Below are 20249 nucleotides of genomic sequence, written 5' to 3'. Positions count from 1 at the left end.
TAATTTTTTTGAATTCTCAGAATGCCTTCTGATGATTTAAAATCTCAACAGTTTCTTTACTGTTCTTTAAGAAGAAACCAGACATCTTCCCTGGCCTGTTGTCTCATACCAACACTCCTGGTGAATAATCATACTCTGAAAGTAATTTAGCATACAATCGACAAGAAAGAATAAGAAGATTCAAAACAAACTACTCTACTGTGAATGGTTTATTGGGTCTTTTTAAGGCCTATCTTTCTGAGTTGAACCTGCAATCTCTCCCAAGCAACTTCAGGGGACAGCTGTCAAATCTGGGAGATCTGTGAGTATTACTCGATGCGGTGGCAGGGTGGAAATGCATCTCTACCAAAGGAGATGTAAGGCCCTCCTTCCCTCTGCTAGCCTGCAGGTCACCCTTGGGAAAGCTGTAATACCTGTTTAGCTCCCCGGAATCAGGATTACATGAAGCCATTGGAGCAGGTAGATGGTCAGATGACCCACTGACGCCAGGCAGCCAATCTCTGAAGAGTATTGATAATGGCTGGTGTCAGCACTGCCCAGAAGAAGGCAAATGGCAAACCACTTCAGTAGCAAAATTTGCCAAGAACAATCATGCTCACGGATAGAGGACCATGATCAACTGTGGCATATAACACGGTGCACAATGAACTTTGATGCATTCAGATAGTCAAAGCTACTGAGCTAATCTGGACTGCACACCATTCGGGTGCAAATGGCTCATGGGATACCTTAACATTAGCTCCAGATCCCAGGAAATCTGACTAAGGAGAGAAGCCATTTGCCAACAACTGGTTAATCATTTCCTCATGCTTCAGAATGAAAGCCTAATGCACAATTACTGGCAGGCACAGGGGGAACCTCAGACGCCTAAGGGACTTGTTTAGGTGTCTTCCATCTCTGTTGATCTCTTGTCACTTGGTGGAGAACCTCCTAAACGATACCAAGCCATCAGTGCCTGGGTTTTGCACTGAAGCAGGTGGAGGTCCTGCTCTAGCCTCTCCAAGAAAACCTTGTACGCTGCCCAGTATTTCTGAGATAAAGCGGTGCTTACTGCAAAAGATCGATGACTCTAACATTATAATGAAAGTCCAAGCGGATGACCAAGCAGCCTGACGCTGCTTTCTATAAGATTTCATGGCATCACTAGGTCAAAGAGGAACTTGGCTGGTCGTAACATCGGAATGGTGCTGTAGTTCACACCTCTAGTGATCTAGATTCAGTACTGACTTGCTGGTGCTTTCTGAGTGGAGTTTGCAGGTTCCCACTCTGACTTTGTGGGTTCCATTTTCCTCCAATCTCAAAAATATGCAAGTTAGTACATTAATTGTTGGCTACCTTAAATTACCCCCCTCCAGGAAGACCGCATCCTTGTCACTGGGTTGGGAGGCTCGCTTGCCTCAGTGATCCAGAGAGCTATGTTGTCTGGAGTCAGGGCTTTATGCTTTAGCTCTTGGTAGTCACCAAAGCCGAACAGGTCAAAGGGTAGAGGCCAGACTAAGAATCGTCCATCAGTCCTCCAGGTTTGGGGGTTCAGCTCAGGGGCAACAACCCAACTGGTAAAACAAAATTGTTACGGAACAAAATGTACATCTGAGTACAATGGATTTCCTGAGTCTCCTCTTGGGACTTGCGTGACTGACAGTAAAAACCGAGAGGGAGCTACTGACACGATGAAGGAAGCCCTGAACACCACCAGAGATGGAGGACTTTCACTGCTGCCCTAAACACCAGTGGCATAACAGGCAGTAACTAACTTAAATTCGTCCAGTGCAAATCAGTGGCAGGAGCAGATGTAGTGGTCAGTGATTAAGATGTAAGAGAGAGTGAGTTACGTAGAAATGAGTGGGAGAATGGGACTGCATGGATTTGATGGTCCATCTGGTCTCCTGTGTTGTAGGAAATGTGCCATGATACTGATAATATCTTACAGAATGTGTTTCATGACTGGAACAAGGCCATCACATGGAAAAACTTTTGTTGAAGCTATATCTCAAAGAACTTGCTAATTTAGTTGTGACTTGGGATTCTGATGCCGAGGACCATAAAGATGCCGGGTAAAGATGGACCATCTCGCTGGGTTTGAATGCCTGATGCTGATCAACCCCAAAAGGCCATACTTTGTAACTGCCGTTGTGGTCAGTTCATGGATTGTTCTGTAAGCAATCTAAATGATTATATCGCTGCTGTAATGAGAGTAAGATGCTCTTATTAAGAAATGTGAAGCAGAATCCAGCCGATCAATGGAAATAAAAAATTGGCTACCTTTTTATCTTCCATGTGAAGAGAGCTGATGGAAGAACCAACGACCTGCATTAAATTGGAGATTTGTTGGTATTGATTGTCTCTCATTGTTACTCATTTCTGCTGTGCTATCTCAGAAGTGTATCAGCATTCCTTTATTATGTGGGAGTTGAAATTAGTGTTGCCTGATCCAGCTAAATCCTTGAGATTGTTGCTGCTCGATTTTGCTTAAAACAGAGTAAAAACCAGTTGGAAACCTTCATAACCTACCTATTGTAGATGTTGTCCTTTTCAGCAGTGGTATGTGTCGCTGACATGACAGTGCTCACTGATATAAGGTCATGTACTCTGACGAGCGATTCTCTCCATGCAGTGTGGCATTACTGCTACGTCTGGTAGGATCAAAGGAACAGGTTCAAGAATTCAAACCCAAAAGCAGGACCTGCCATACATGAATCACTACTTCATTTCCATGAACTTGTGTGCTCAGTGAAGAGTACAGAAGAGAAAGGAGGGTCTTGTATAACTGTCAATGTGGGACCAATGTGACATAGCTAATCAGTCTTACAAATCTGTGACCCTGCTTCCAGACCAGAAGTTTCCAACCTGAGGTCCATGGACCATTTGGTTAATGTTAGGGTCTGAAGCATAGAAAAGGTTGAGAAACCCTGGTCTAAGTTATGTATGTTGTACAGTAGATGAGTAAGTGAACTACAGGAGGAGAAACTTCCAAGAGCATCTTTGTCCTCAGAGTCCAGCATGTTATTGAACCTCCAGATCTGACCACTTCCATTGTAGCTTGTAGAGGGCAGTGGCAGCACATCCCAACCTTGTGCCCTCCAATGTTGAGAAATTCCTGGAGAATGCATTCCCTTGCACTTGCTACCCAAGACAGAGTTCATTCTGACGTGGAGCAGAGCTCTGTTCTTAATGTGTTTGTGGCCAGGAAGAATTCCAGAATTATGGTCTCTCATCAGAATATGTCAAAAACAATGTCATGGTTATAGAAGAAAAGCCCATGTCTATTTTTTCAAGCAACAATGATCCAACCGATTTTGCATACCCTGTTGAAAAGTCCATGGAAGAACATTATAAACACAAGAAATTCTGCAGATGCTGGAAATCCAAAGCAGCACAAAGTGTTGGAGGAACTCGGCAGGTCAGGCAGCATCTATGGAAATGAATAAACAGTGGACATTTCGAACTGAAACCCTTCTTCAGAACTGAAAAGGAAGGGGAGAGCCAGATGCCAGAATAGAAAGGTGGAGGAGGAGAAGGTGGATATATGGTCGAGGAGTCAGAATGCAGCAGAGATCACAGTGGGGAGCAGTGAGAGAGGGCCTCACTGAGCTCACGTTAAAGAGAAGATTCTCTTCGAGGGATGCCTACTCTGAAGAAATTTAAATCTTCTCTTCAATGAGACCCTCTCTCACTACTCCCCACTGTCATCTCTGCTGCTCTCCAACTTCTCGAACATGTATCCCCCTTCCCCCCCCCTCCCCCCCACCTTTCTATTCCGGTGGTTTATTCCCTATCCATAGATGCTGCCTAACCTGTTGAGTTCCTCCAGTATTTTGTGTGTGTTGCTTTGGAAGAACATAACCCTGTTTTACTGTAGCAAGACAGATTTGATTGATTTGTTGAGGGTTGTGCATGATTCATTTGAGCTTTGCATATATTTGAGTCTTCATTTATTAGTGACACCAATCCATGGATGCTTCATTTGACACTTGCTCTGTCTCTTGACCGTTTTACTACCTAATGTACAAGACAGGCTCATTAGACGTGGCTGAATATTTGAGGTATTCTAGTGTCTGTTTTGTGATCCAAGTGAGCCAAATTTTGAGAATTGGAATTGATCTGAAAGCACAGTGCAGTTGGACCTATCCAAAGCAGTCATTCGATGATGATAACTTGAACTAGACTCACTAAAATTTACAATTATTCACTTCCTTTCAGTAGAAAACCTCTGAACAGATTGCCTTTGGGCAAGGACAGTTGAGCATGAGAGAAAAGAAGACCAAACAGACATTTCAAAAGTATTGTCTAAATTATTTTATCTCCTTTCATCATCCGCCATGGGTGGAAAAGGGGGAGGAGAGCTTTCATTTGGAGTGTTTGTTACCTGTACTGCTTTCCACTAACAACATTTAGGTGTGGAGAAGCCACGCAGTCCTCATGTGGTTAATGAAGTTGGTTTTCATCCATGAGCAAGGCTCCGTATTGGAACTTAAAGCCCACCGTGACTCAAATGTTCAACGTGCCATTCTTGTTAATAACCTTCTCTCTAATGTTGTGCAGGTGTCGGCGTGGCGACAGTTGTCATTTCATTCTTGCTCTGTACTTATTACAATGTTATTATCACCTGGGCTCTGTACTACCTCTTCAACTCCTTTCAATCAACACTGCCCTGGCAAAGCTGCAACAATACATGGAACGTGGTGGAAAATTGCTCCAATGGATTTCCTGGGAATGCCACCTACCTCAAATCTGCCAGTCAACAATTTTTTGAGTAAGTACAACACAGAAATGTTAAAGTAGGGAAAAAAGGAACTGTTTGACTATGGTAAGATGTGTAGTTCCAGTTATGAGTGTGTCTTTCATTATAATGTATCTGCTGAATAAATATCCAACATGGGAGTGACCCTTGCTTCAACTTTCCTTTCTTCTTTTCATTCACCCCACCCAAATGTCTGCCACCAAGGCACCAGCATTAGTCTCAATGTTGTTTAGAGACATTTCTGACTTCCTTACAAGCCTGCAATGTTGTTTCCCCCTAAATCAGGACATCGCCAATAGTTATGTTTTTCCAATTGTTTCTTTTCTTCCTTCTATCTGTCTTCTTAACACTTGACTTCTAAGAATAGCATTGTGGATGTTCGGAAGGTTCTGGAATGGCAAATCTCCAGTACGATTTCCCACTTCCATGACTGTTCGGCAAGAACTTAGTGGGCCTCAGGGACTGTTCCGTGCAGTTTTGTTCCATGAATCTGACATCTTGATGACTATTTTGCATTGGATACACACATGTGTATGTGTATAAGCTTCATGTGGAACAGGGACCAGTACCATTATCAAGGGGTCCACAGACCCCTGGTGGCAAACCCCATTGCAGAAGCATAGAAAGAGACGGAGAATTTAGACCTTCGCACTTCCATTATTCAGTGAAGTAGTTATAGCTCTGTGACCTATATCCATATATCTGTCTTATTGTTATAATGACTTTGGTTATCAATCTCCAATTTAAAAGTTAACAATTAACCTAGAAGCAACAGGAACTTTATTTTCTGAACCATGATATTCCTGCCTGCATTGATTACTTTCTGTGCTTGATGCTTAATAATCAGAAAGGCTAATAGAATGCCAGTGTGTATTTGTCCTGAACACAAGGCGTCACACCTACCAATCACCCTGATGTGAGGACTTTCAACGGTACAGGGCACTAAAGCACAATAAAAGGGGAAAGGATTTCTTTTATTTCAATAATTAATGTACATGGACACTTGGACAGAGTACAGTTCCTTCCAGGCTTAACAATTCAGGAACAGCTTCCCTCTGCCGTGAACACTACCTCACTACTTTTTTTCCTTCTTTTTACATTACTATATTTAATTTAACTAGTTTAATATATATATATATATTATAAATTTACTGTAATTTAGTTTTTATCATAATGTATTGCAATGTATTGCTGCTGCATAACTATGAATTTCACAAGATATGCCGGTGATATTAAACCTGATCCTGATAAATCCAAAGTGGATAACCTACTTTTACTTACATTGTGATCTGTTTTGGCCAGTTGTGTAATCTTTCAATAACTTTTTTAAAAAATTATAATTGTGTGATTTACAAATTTGGATTGGTGACTTTCTATCCCATGTTATTTGCAAATACTCTGGACAGTTATAGTGCCATCTATGATCTGTCTAGTTACTCTTTGATAATTGTACCAGCTCATTGTCCCTGCTATTGCTTGACCTTCAGCCTAACTTAATCTGTGCCATTCAAGCTAGTCCCATTTGCGAGCATTGGCCCATAGCCCTCTAAACCAGGGGTGTCAAACTCATTTTGACATATATGCTCTAAACCCAGGGGATCCCAATTTGGAATCCACTCAGTTGATGGTAGGGGTCCGTGGCATAAAAAGTGTTGAGAAGCCCTGCTCTAAACCTTTCCTATCTGTGTCCCTGACCATGAGTTTCCTATAAGTTGGGGGTTGCACTGTAGCATAGTGGTTAGCATGATGGTTTACAGTATGGGCGACCTGGGTTCAATTCCTGCCATTGCCTGCAAGGAGTTTGTATGTTCCCTGTGTGATAGCGTGGGTTTCCTCCCACAGTCCAGAGACCTACTGGTTGGTAGACTAACTGTAAATGGACAGGGCAGGATTAAGCTGGGCGATGTGGCTCACGGGGCCAGCAAGGCCTGTTCCACACTGTATCTCAAATAAATAAATTGTACCTTTCTCTGGCAGCTCATTCCATAGATATTCCACGTTCCATATTTGTGAAAACTTGCCTCTCCCTATAATCCAATCCCTCTGTCAGAGATTATCGATATTACTTGTTTTGCCTGTTCATTGTCTTTCTACGAGGTGACCTGCAGGCTACCAGAGGGAAGCAGTGCCTTACACCTCCTTTGGTAGAGACAGAAATGCACTCTACCACCCAAGGTATGAGAGGGAATTACCTAAAGTAGGAGAATTTAATAGTGAATCCTCTAGGCTACAAGATCTCCAGGCAGAGGATAAGGTGTTTGTATCAGAAGCTTGCTTTGAGCCTCGTTATCAAGGTGCTGAAGGCCATGGAGTTTAAAGTGGGGTTAAGATGTTGTTTTGTCATCAAACTCTTAAGGTCGTGTATGGCAGAATTCCACTGTAACTCCTAAAATAGTGGCATGTATTTCCTAGATGGTGTTTATTGTGTGTGAAGTGTGACACACCTTCCTATTCTGTCTCTGTGGTAGGCTGGTTCATCACAACGTCCTGAACAATAAATATGCTGTCACATGTTAAAATGAATGCCACAGAATTAACTAAAAGCTCCACACATTGACAGTTACAGATTGCTGGAGATGAGTAATGGGATTGAAGAGATTGGCAGCATCCGCTGGAACTTGTTTGGTCTCCTGCTCGTGGCTTGGATCATTGTTTATTTCTGTATATTCAAAGGAGTGAAATCAACTGGAAAGGTGAGAAAGGACTAAAGAGAATGGAATTGTTTCAACTTAAAAGCTTGCAAGTGAATATTTCACGGAAAGTAGTGATTCTTTATTTGAACGCCAGGTGAAAGTCCATCGTCCCACGTCTAATTTGACTCTACTGTGTGACCAGCAATTCTGTTTAATCTTCATTATATAAACAAGGGCTTAAATAGCACAGAGGTAAATAATGTCAACAGGCCAGCCGTTACTGTCTGGTTTGGTGCAGCATCTTCTCGCAACGTATGAAAACTTAAGTGAGCTGTCAGGACTGCAGTCTGCCATCGCTGTCGGACTTGGATGCCTCCGGGACAGTGATGCAGTCAGGAAAGATCATTACCCGTACTACCCAACCTGCAAAGTGCTTTTCCCAAAAGCTCCCCTCGGGAGAGTGCTATCAGGCTATTAAAACAAAAATGTCACCCCCATCTTAAAAGGTAGTTAATCTGATCAAATATTCTAGTTGGCTCCCCCACTCTCGTTTAACAGTTACCTCAGTCACAGCAATGTAAACACTTTAAAACACTCTGTGTAACGCTGTTTACATTGTAAATACTTGCTGGTGTTTATACACATTTTATACCATACCCGTCCTTCTCACTTTATTTTTATATAATTATTTATTCTTTATAAGTGGAATGTTGCTGTTGTTGGGTGGCAAGGTGGAGATATGTCTCTTCCAAAGGAGATGTGAGACGGTCCTTCCCTCTGCTAGCCTGCATGTCTCCCCTGGGTAAGGTGTAGCACCTGCTTAGCCCACCCCACCCCCCTTGCTCAGAATCCCGTGATGCCATTGGGGGAGGTGGTGGATGGTTGTATGAGCAGCTGGTGCAGATCTCAAGTCCTGGTTATGCGACCACTGACACTAGACAGACAATCGCTGAAGGGTATTGATAATGCCTGTGGCCTTGTAAAGACACTATTCAGAAGAAGGCAATGCCAAACCACTTCTGTAAGAAGAATTTGCCAAGCACAATCATGGTCCTGAGACTGTGATCACTCCTGTCATGCGACCTGGCACGTAATGATGGTGTTTTTTTTTGTTCCATGGTAAGTCAACACACCACAGCAAACTCCTAATAAAATTGGCAGAAAGTTGCATTTTTTTAACTCTTTAAATTGTACGATCCCCAAATATTCCAAATTTGTATGGAAATGAGCATATTAGTGTTAATGATGTTTACTTGGTAAAAATGTATTCATCTAAAGTGTTTTTTCAGGAATCATCATTTCCCATTGACTGACTTTTTAACGTGAAGTTATGTTGTATCATCTTCATGACCTGCTTAACCTCCTGGTTAGCTAACTCTAGCCCTTCCCCAAAGTGGTCTGTGGTTGACCTGGGGTGGTGGGGTGGGCAGGTCACCTGGGATGACAACTCTCAGGAAAGCTGCTGTTCGAGCTTCTGGGCAATCTTCAGCTTAGTCTTGAGAGGGTTCAAGCAATGTCTGAAGATCTGTGTTGGGATAGGAACAGCCCTTGAAGCAAATTCATCAGTTAGCATCCCTAGGAACTGTTGAAACTGGGTTCAGACCAAATTATTTTAAAATTGAGGTACAGTGCAGAACAGACCCTTCGGCCCTTTGAGTCATTCTGCCCAGCAATCCCCCCATTTAATCCTAGAACAATTTACAATGACCAATTAACCTATCAGCCGTCATTGGACTGTGGGAGGAAACCAGAGCACCCGGAAGAAACCCATGCGGTCACGGGGAGAGCAAGCAAAACTACATACGGGCAGTAGTGGGAGTTGAACCTGGGTCGCTGGTGCTGCAAATGTGCCCTTTCCTGCGGCAGCTAGTGCAGCACATACTAAGACCCTGACCGTGGATGCTTCCTCGTGTTCCCAACATACCTGTTCACTGAGTAAGCTGGCTGGCCCTTCAGGAGAGGGAGCAGCGTTAATCTTTGGCTTCATTTACCCTACTCTCCTTTGGAATTTGTCTGCTTCCAGCCACCATCTCCTCCCTTTGGAGGAACCTCCTGTGTCAGGAATATGGACTGAACAGTCGTTCTACAGTCGCTGAATGAATATTCTCGCATGCTGGCAGAGCAACATTTTGCACACCAGGGAATGACCCTACCATTCAGAGACTCTCCTTCAATATTTTTATTAATTTTCTATGTAGAAGAATACAGATTACAATCAGATATACAAGTCAAAGAAAAGGATTAAATATTATCGAATACATTATATTTGAATCACACTTGTAATCTCATTACCCTATATTCATGTAAATTAAATTAAATCGTAATATTGAAATGTGATCATTTTATTATACAAAAAAAATCTAATCCCAACCTTTCAGAGATTCATTGTCCAAGTACGTACAGAGTACAACCCTGAGATTCCTCCTCCCACAGGCAGCCACGAAACAAAAAACGCCATGGAACCTGTTCAGGAAAACCCAACATGCAGAGGAAAAAAAAACAATTCACAGCAACAGCAAAAAGCAAGCAAATAACACATAGAATATCACAAATCAAACCAGTAGTGCTCACCCACAAATGAGAAAATATGCAGATTCTTGAAGTCCAAGCAACACGCACAATGTTGGAGGAACTCAGCAGGCCAGGAAATATCTATGGAAAAGATTACAGTTGACGTTTCAGGCCAAGAGCCTTCAGCAGGACTAGCCTGAAACATCAGCTGTACTCTTTTCCATAGATGCTGCCTGCACTTCTGAGTTCCTCCAGCATTTTGTGTGTATTGCCAGTAGTATTCAATTTAGTTCGTTAAGCTAAATCTAATTGTTAAATACAGTGGAATGTATAATGGGGTGAAGATGTGTCTCTACCAAAGGAGGTGTAAGGCGCTCCTTCCCTTCTCTAGCCTGCAGGTCATCCTTAGGCAAGGTGTAGCTCCTGCTTAGCACCCCCCCCCCCGCCCCCCCCCCCCCCCAGATCAGGGTCACATGAAGCCACAGGAGCAGGTGGTGGATGGTCGTATGAGCAGCTGGTACACATCACAAGTCCTGGTTATCTATGAAGAGTATTGATAATGGCTGGGGTCACCCATCTTGTAAAGACACTGTCCAGAAGAGGGTAAAGGTAAACCACTTCAGAAAAATTTGCCAAAAACATCCATGGTCATGAGACCATGATCGCCTATGTCATTTGACATGGCACATAGTGATGATGAATGTAAAAGGATATTAAGTGTTTTTATTATTAATGTAGGACCCTGTTGTGAATCAGGTTAGAACCAACCTATTCTATCCTCTATCTTCCTAGGTTGTGTATTTTACGGCTATTTTTCCATACCTCATCTTAATAATCCTACTGATCAACAACGTCCAACTACCAGGAGCCAAGGATGGAATCCTCTTCTTCCTCAGACCTAATTGGAGCAGGCTGCTAGATGTCCAGGTACCTACCAGAGTGATCGCTGCATTTTGATATTGCCAGCACTAGAAAGCTCTGTAGTTGTCCACTGGGTTGCTGCCTTGACAGATTCTGCAGATGCTGGCATGTAAAAAAAATGCTGAAGGAATTCGGCAGGTCGGGCAGCTTCTATGAAGGGGAAATAAAGAGTTACCAGGAAGGGTCTTGACTTGAAACGTCAACTCTTTATTCCCCTCAATAGATGCTGCCAGAATTGCAGAGTTCCTCCAACATTTTGTGCGGTTTGCTGCAGCCTTGTGATTACATTTGTCCATCCAAAAGACCTTGTGGCCCCTATTCTGATTATTCTCCGGTAGACTTTTGTTTTCAGAGTTGTGAGGAGGAAGGAAGTGTGGAGGACAATGGTGCCTATACTGTACAGGCTTCCCCCACTATCCGAAGGTAGAGCATTCCTATGAAACCTTTCGTAAGCCGAAATGGCGTAAAGTGAAGAAGCAATTACCATTAATTTATATGGGAAAAATTTTTGAGCGTTCCCAGACCCAAAATATAACCTACTAAATCATACCAAATAGCACTAACATATAGTAAAAGCAGAAATGATATGATAAATACACAACTATATGAAGTAGAAATAATGTATGTACAGTGTAGTTTCAATTACCAGAATCGGGAAGATATAGCCAAAACCGATTTGTAGAAAAAAATTGTACACGCATGCGCACACACCTGCCCACGCAAGTCTTCACTGTCATGGTAGTCTTTCTCGGGGTAAACACAAGTTAAAAGCGAAAATCCTCTTCAGATTTCTTTCGGTTAGCGAAAACAGGTACTAATGTAGGACTTTTGTAAAAGCGAATTGGCGTAAAGTGAACTTTCATAAAGCGGGGAACAGCTGTATTTTAAAATGGCAGGACCAGGACTTTAGTAGAAGACCATATATTTCATTTATATTTCATTTTCTTTTATATTTTTTTCTATAGAATGGGGCCATTCAGTCTGCCATGAATCTTTTATTGATTGATTGAGATACAGTGCGTAACAGGTCCTTCTGGTCCTTCGAGCTGCACCACCCAGTAACCCCCGATTTAACCCTAACCTAACCACGGACTATTTACAATGACCAATAAACCTACCAACTCGTAGGCCTTTAGACTGCGGGAGGAAGCTGGAGCACCCGGAGGAAACGATGCGGTCACGGGGAGAACGTACAAACAGCGGTGGGAATTGAACCTGGATCATTTATACTGTAAAACGTTGTGCTAGCCGTGCTGCCCTGTGCCAACTCACTGAGTATTCCCATACTCTGTTCCCACTCTCTTTCATACTGAACCCTGGGAGTAATGTACAGTAGCCGAGTAACCTAGCAACTAGCACGCTGTAGGCATTTGAAAGGAAACTAGAGAACGTGAAGGAAGTGTAGTGGCTGCCGGAACATGCAAACTGTGCACTGTAAGGATCAAACCTGGTTACTAGAGTTACGAAGGTCACTGTCTGCTGCATCCTCGTCACCCTTTGGTCTGTGGATGCCTTCCACCCTGGAGAAGGAAAGTTGGATACATGAGAGAGAAGGAAAGGAAAACTGGTGCGCATCTCATGTTATGCAGGAGGGAAGTGAGCAGATCAAATAACAGGACGATTTACAAGGCACATGAAACACTTCGGGCTAGGTGCACCTTCCTAATGAGGGTTATGTCAAGTGAAAACATTGGTTTTGGTAGTAAAAGAATTTGTGCTTAGAAATTTGGTGATATGGCAGGGGTTTTGCATGAGGAGAGACTGGGTTGACCATTTCAGCATGAACTTCAGTTTAGATCAAAAAGAGACATTCCCTTGTAGTTTATAAAATACTGCTAAGTTTTGACAAGATACAGGGAATATTCCCTATGGATAGGAATGGGGTTAGTTTTGATTAGGAATGAGCTGCCACAGTCTCAGGTTAAGGACAGCACAGGGTGGTAATGTGTGGGATGTCACACCAAGTGAGACTGCACAGGGTGGTAACGTGAGAGATTTTACACCACATGGGACAACACAGGGTGGTATCGTGAGAGATTTTACACCACATGGGACAGCACAGGGTGGTAACGTGAGAGATTTTACACCACATGGGACAGCACAGGGTGGTAACGTGAGAGAATTTACACCACATGGGACAGCACAGGGTGGTAACGTGAGGGAATTTACACCACATGGGACAACACAGGGTGGTATCGTGAGAGATTTTACACCACATGGGACAACACAGGGTGGTATCGTGAGGGAATTTACACCACATGGGACAGCACAGGGTGGTAACGTGAGGGAATTTACACCACATGGGACAGCACAGGGTGGTATCGTGAGGGATTTTACACCACATGGGACAACAGAGGGTGGTAACGTGAGGGATTTTACACCACATGGGACAGCACAGGGTGGTAACGTGAGGGAATTTACACCACATGGGACAGCAGAGGCTGTGATGCTGAATATATTAAAGCAGGAAGCAGATGAATGTCTTGAAAAGAGATCAGGGAACAGGAAACAGAAACCAGATCAACCTTGATCGTATTGATAGCAGTGCATGCTTGAAGGGCAGGATTTTTTCTTTGCCCATTATGTGGCTGGTGTTTAAGGCAGTGATGGAATTCCTACATCTCTGTGTTGTTCAGGGCTTTCTACATCATGTCAGTATCTCGGGTTTCACTACCGTCAGTCATGTAAGTCCCGGGTGGAGACTCAGGAATACCATCACACTCAAATGTAGAAGGATTCTTCATTGCTGTTTCCATAACAATTTTTTTTACCAGTCAGGCTTTTTGGCCTTGAGCTGAACCCCTGAACCAGGAGGACCGGTGGACCACTCTTAGTCTGCCCTCTACTCTTTGACCTATTTGGCATGAGTGATCCTACCAAGAGATAAAGCATAAAGCCCAGACTCCAGCCAACATAGTTCTCTGGATCGTGGAGGCATGCAAGCCTCCAAAAAGGTTCCTCACGACAACATCTGGACCTCCTGGAGGAAAGGGCCAAATAGCCTGTTTTTATTTCCTATGTTGACTTGGCAGATGCCAAAGCCTTCATGGAGAAAGAAAGAAAATTAATGTCAGAATTTTAGCATCTGCAATATTTTGCCCATGATTGCTGACTGATGCTAATGTACCACCACCTTTCTCCATAGAATCAGAATCGAGTTTCTCATCACTGGCAAATGTCGTGAAATTTGTTGTTTGTATTATATATTCTGTATATATTTATATATCTTAACTGTCTGCACTCTTGCCACAGGTATGGGTGAATGCTGCTGCACAGGTTTTTAACTCGATCGGCATTGGGTTTGGTAGCATGGTGTCTTTGGCCAGTTACAACAAGTTCAATAACAACATCCTTAAGTAAGAAACTGAATTTCTGATCAGTGCTTATATTAAAAATGGTAGCATTTGTATGTTAGGAACACCAGCAGAGTCAAATGTGATGAAAGAAGCTTCTTTGTGAGGGATTCACAAGTAATGAATGGGTAAAGTAGTCAGAACTTGCAGCCATTGAAGGGGTTCTGACAGCAGAGTTAAATATTTAAACAGTGAATGATACCAAAGTTCAAAGTATGTCTACATTACGCAACCTTGAGATTTGTCTCCTTGCAGGCAGCCATAAAACAAAGAACCGATTTTAAAAAAACAGAAGACTTTCAAACACCCAATGTGCAGAGAGAAAAAAGAATGAATCATAGTAACAATAAATGTAAGCAAATAGCATTCTGAACTGAAGTGCACAAAGCAAGTCAATCTGTCCACAGACCCTCAGTTCAGCACAGAGCAGATCAGTGAGATCCATCTCTCGCCTTGGGCCCCGACACCCTGACCTTTTCAATCTGGCCCAGCGCCTGAATCATCGTGGTCCAAACATCAGGCTCAGCTGCTTCAATATGCTCTGGGGCCTGGACCCCACCCCCTTAATCAGCCTGAACCCAACCTGCCCAATTTGGCCCGCCACTTAAATCGTTGTCCAAACATTGGGTTCAAGAAATCGATTTGCAATTCTGTAATGGATTGTGTATGCACAAGATAATTGAAAGCACACTTAATGAAGAAAGGAGACAGCATTTGACTTGGGGGGGACTGTAATCTGCAGGTCACTTGGGTAGAAATGTGAGCAATTTAGTTCAATCCAAAGATGTATGAGAGCATCCATTTGAAGAGGTACAACAGACAAGGGAATGAGTGTACAATAAATTGGCAGAGATTCAGTGGTGTTAGAACATAGACACAAGAGGTACTGCAGATGCTGGAAATCTAGAACAATGCACACAATATGCATGTCAGACAGCACCTGTGGATAGGAATATGGGATTGTTGGATTTGTGGATGTCAGTGATTTGGACTACTGGATTAATAGATTAGTGGCTAAATTTGTCAATGATACAAAGATAGGTGGAGGAACGGCTAGTGTTGAGGAAACAGAGAGCCTGCAGAAAGACTTTAGATAGTTTAGAGGAATGGGCAAAGAAATGGCAAATGAAATACAATGTTGGAAAGTGTATGATCATGCACTTCGATGGAAGAAATAAACAGGCAGACTATTATTTAGATGGGAAGAGAATTCAAAATGCAGAGATGCAAAAGGGACTTGGGAGACCTTGTGCAGGATACCCTAAAGGTTAACCTCCAGGTTGAGTCGGTGGTGAAGAAGGCGAATGCAATGTTGGCATTCATTTTTAGAGGTATAGAATATAAGAGGAGGGATGTGATGTTGAGACTATAAGGCACTCATGAGACTACACTTGGAGTGTTGTGTGCAGTTTTGGGCTCCTTATTTGGAGAGGGTTCAGAGAAGATTCACAAGAATGATTCCAGGAATGAAAGGGTTACCGTATGAGGAATGTCTGGCAGCTCTTGGGCTGTATTCCCTGGAGTTCAGGAGAATGAGGGGGTTCTCATAGAAACATTCCGAATGTTAAAAGGCCTGACCGGATTAGATATGACAAAGTTATTTCCCATGGGAGGGGAGTCTAGGACAAGAGGGCACAACTTTAGGATTGAAGGACATCCATTTAGAACAGAGATGTGGAGAAATTACTTTAGTCAGAGGGTGGTAAATCTGTGGAATTTGTTGCCACGAGCAGCTATGGAAGCCAAGTCATTGGGTGCATTTAAAGCAGAGGTAGATGAGGGCATCAAAGGGTATAGGGAGAAGGTAGGGGAGTAGGGGTGACTGAAAGAATTGGATCAGCCCATGATTGAATGGCGGAGCAGACTCGATGGGCCGAATGGCCTACTTCTGCTCCTATGTCTTATGGAATACACAGCTGACATTTCAGGCTAAGACCCTTCATCAAGAGTATCAATGAGTATTTAATATTTCAATAATATTAGAATAGTAACATCTCAGAACATCCAGAGGGAACTCATTTTCAGGGGTGGCGACTTGTGAGGACCTGTAAGAGTTGCCCAGTTCTGAATTGATACAACGCTGTGACTTTAATTGCCAGCTCTGCACATAACAACAGATGGGAAATTATTTTTCATGGATATTTCTCCTCGTGCATGCATTACATGACTGAACTTGGCTTTGTTCTGCTCCCAGGGACACAGTTGTCGTCGCAGTGATAAACTCGCTGACAAGTATCTTTGCAGGATTAGTTATTTTCTCTGCTATTGGATACATGAGCCACCTTCACAAGCTGCCCGTTGAGAACATTGCCACTGACGGTGAGTCTCCAGATCAGCCCTGGGTCTCGGATTGTTCGTGCAGCGTTATCTGCAGTAGAATAGGTTGCAGACTTCATCCACATTAACGAGGCTAAATAGATTTATTATATAAGCATTTGGGGGGCCAAAGCCAACTTAATATTCCAGTCTATCCCATGTGAGAACTAACCTCCAAGAGGCCCACAAACTTGTCATTGGGTTTGGTTGCGTACATGCCTCAGTGACATGGAGAGCTAGATTTACTGGAGTCTGGGCTTTATGCTTCGGTTCCTGCTAGGGTCAGCCATGCCAAACAGCTCAAAGGGTAGACAACAGAGCAAAAATGGTCCACTGGTCCTCCAGGTTTGGGGGTTCATCAGCAAACCTGACTTGTCAAACAAAACTGTTACGGAAACAGCAATGAAGATTCCTTCTACACCTGAGCGCGATGGGTTTTCCAGCCGGGTCTTCCACGGCTGACAGCAGTGAAAACCAAGAGGAAGCTGCTGGCATTGTGAAGGAAGCCCTGAACACCGCCAAGACCAAGACTAAAATTGGTTCCTGGAATGTACGATCCATGTACAACACTAGCAAGCTAGAAACACGGGAGACCAAAGACAGCTGGGCACCGTACCATACAGGCAGAAGTGAGGACCCTGAACCACACCTGGGGGTCAGTAGAGAAGATGGCCAAGGACAGACAGAGATGGAGGGCCAGTGGTGTTAGTAAATTAAGATGTGAGAACTCAAGGTTTTGGAAGTGAACAAGGTGTGAGAAGACAGATGTGTATTTATAAAAAGTAACTATCACAGATCCCCTGTGATTCTTGACAATCGATTTTAAAAACTGAAATTCATAAAACAAATCTTACTATCATTATTTTGTGCCTTTCGTTTGACTTGAGCGATCATGATTCCACAACCATGATTGTTCCTGACAAATTTTTCTACAGAAGTGGTTTGCCATTGCCTTCTTCTGGGCAGTGTCTTTACAAGACAGGTGGCCCCATCCGTTATCAATACTCTTCAGAGATTGTCTGCCTGGTGTCAGTGGTCACATAACCAGGACCTGTGATATACACCAGCTGCTCATACGACCATCCACTTCCTGCTCCCATGACTTCACACGATCCTAATCAGATTGGGGGTGTGGGGGGGAGCTGAGCAGGTGCTACACCTTGCCCAAGGGTGACCTGCAGGCTAGCGGAGGGAAGAAGCACCTTACATCTCCTTTGGTAGAGACACATCTTCACCCCGCCACCTGCCAATATATAGTCTTTGAAAATGACTTCGTAAAAGGTTTTGTTATATGTAGATGATTTATTAGTTTATATTTCAGACCCTAGGAAATCTATTCCCTCTATGATATCCATATTTACTGAGTTCGGTATTTTCTCTGGATATAAAAAAATTACATAAAAGTGAATTATTAACTATTAATAATTATTTTGATTATTATAATCAAATACCTTTTAATATTGCTAAAAATTATTTTACCTATCTTGGTATTAAAATTACAAAAAAAATTTAAGGTTTTATATAAGTATAATTTTCTTCCTGTAATTGAATATACAAAACAAATGCTTTCTAAATAGTTGCCTATGAAGATGTCGTTAGTTGGTCGAATAAATGCTATAAAAATGGTAATTTTACCTAAATTTCTATTTACGTTTCAAGCTGTTCCGTCCTTTGTCCCCAAAACGTTCTTTGATAGACTCGATTCTATGATCCTGTCATATATATGGAATAATAAGAGTTCCAGATTGAGTAAACTTTTATTGCAAAAATCAAAAAAGGATGAAGGATTGGCGTTACCAAACTTTAGATTTTACTATTGGGCAATTAATATTCGTTATATTACTTTTTGGATTTACGGTAAAGATTGTCCTTCATGGTTGGACTTGGAGGAGAACTCGGTAAAGGGGTTCTCTTTGGCTTCTTTACTGGGAGCTCCTCTTCCCTTTTTGTTTTCTAGCATTGGTAGACAAGGTCTTAGTCCCATTGTTAGACATACATTAAATATTTGGTTTCAGTTTCGCAGGTTTTTTGATTTGAATAAATTTGTTCTCTCTAATATCCATCTTAACTATTTTTTTAAACCATTAATTCTGGATACGTTGTTTTTAATATGGAAAACTAAGGGAATAAAAAACTTTTAGATTTGTTTTTAGAGAACCGTTTAATGTCTTTTTCGCAGCTAGTGGATAAATAAGATATATCTAACGCACAATTTTTTAGATATTTACAAGTTAGGAATTTTTTACGAGATTTACCAAACTATCCATTTGCTCATTTACCAAATATGATAGATGTTATTTTTCAGCTTAAACCATCGCAAAAAGAATTGATAGCCATTATATATAAATGGCTAATGAATTTACGAATGATATCTAATGATAAGGTTAAACGTGCTTGGGAACTGGAACTTTGGGAGTCACTTTCAGATGATCAATGGAATAAAATTTATCATTTAGTCAACATTTCTTCCATTTGCGCCCATCACTCCTTGATTCAGTTCAAGGTGGTTCACAGGGTGCATACGTCAAAAGATAAACTAGCGCATATTTTTTCTAATATAAATCCCACCTGTGATAGGTGTAATGCTGAGCTGGCTACCTTAACTCATATGTTTTGGTCTTGTATAAAATTAAATAACTTTTGGAGGGGTGTTTTTAGAACGTTATCAAAAGTGATCGGTTTGGACCTACAACTTAATTCACTTACGGCAATCTTTGGGATCACTCTGAAGGAAGCAGGAAATGTTTCTGCTCCTGTTCAATGTATTATAGCTTTTTCAACTTTATTGGCTAGGAGAGATATTTTGTTGTATTGGGAAGATCCTAATCCACCTACTGTTTTTATTGGCTCTCCTCCATTATGTTGTGTTTAAGTTTGGAGAAAATAAGAAATCGGACGTTTGATACATCTTTTGAATTTGAGCAAACCTGGCGACCTTTCATTCAATATTTTCATATGATTTAAATTTTCTTTTTTTTTTCCAACTTTTTTTTCAACTTTTTTTTCACTTTTTTAGGTAATCTTTTTTCTTCTTCTCTGTGACCTTTCAGATTTGACCAGAAGGATTTTTCCCCTTTTTTTTGTAACTATATCCTCAAATGGAATGTCCAGTCTTTTTTTTTGTTTTAGGTTAGTTTAGTAGGTTTTTTCCTTTTTCTTAATAATGGTAATTTTTGATCTTTTTTTGAATTGTTAAGAGGAGTTGTGGATATTGAGGAGCTCAGTATTATACTATATATGATTTTGACAGTGTACACTCCTTTTTTGTTGTTTGTACTTCCATTGGAATATGTATTTGATATAACTTATCTGATTTGTATTTGTCTTTATATATTTTTAAATTAATAAAAATTAATAAAATTAATAAAAAAAAGATTAAAAATGAAATGAAAATGCAAAATGATTAAAAGTCTGTCAGGTAATAATGAGAGCTGTATGTAAACAGAGAATAACTCCACTTCATTTTCCTGCCATATCTGAAGGTCTTTTTGTTTTTAGAATGTTACTTCATCAGTAGCAACAATGTGGTGGAATTTGACCACTTCAGCAACAATATAGAGTCAGGAGGAGAGAGCAGGGAGGAAAAGTGTTGGGAGTTAACGTTTAAAAGTTTAACTCCATGACGACAATTGTAACTTTGTAACCTGACTCAGACTGTAGCTTTGCTGACACTTGGTTCACTGAACTGATGCAGGTACAGGACAGGTGAAAAACCAGGGTCAGTTGGGGCTGATTTTTGGTAATCAGGCCAAGGTAGGAGGGAGTGTACACCTT

At 41.8% G+C, this 20249-nt stretch overlaps 1 protein-coding gene across 1 annotated transcript in view; it reads left to right on the top strand.

Moving 5' to 3' along the window:
• LOC140738483 (sodium- and chloride-dependent GABA transporter ine-like) overlaps positions 1–20249 on the top strand; it is a 73172-nt gene that overhangs the window by 33134 nt on the left and 19789 nt on the right. The window contains exons 3-7 of the mRNA XM_073065809.1: positions 4543–4753; positions 7302–7434; positions 10678–10812; positions 14059–14162; positions 16354–16478. Coding sequence (XP_072921910.1) covers positions 4543–4753; positions 7302–7434; positions 10678–10812; positions 14059–14162; positions 16354–16478 — 708 coding nt within the window. The remainder of the gene's footprint in view (positions 1–4542; positions 4754–7301; positions 7435–10677; positions 10813–14058; positions 14163–16353; positions 16479–20249) is intronic.

Source organism: Hemitrygon akajei, chromosome 14, assembly GCF_048418815.1.
Source record: "Hemitrygon akajei chromosome 14, sHemAka1.3, whole genome shotgun sequence".
Taxonomy (NCBI): domain Eukaryota; kingdom Metazoa; phylum Chordata; class Chondrichthyes; order Myliobatiformes; family Dasyatidae; genus Hemitrygon; species Hemitrygon akajei.
Note: the sequence above shows the minus strand (reverse complement) of the source record. Positions and strands in the feature narration are given on the sequence as shown.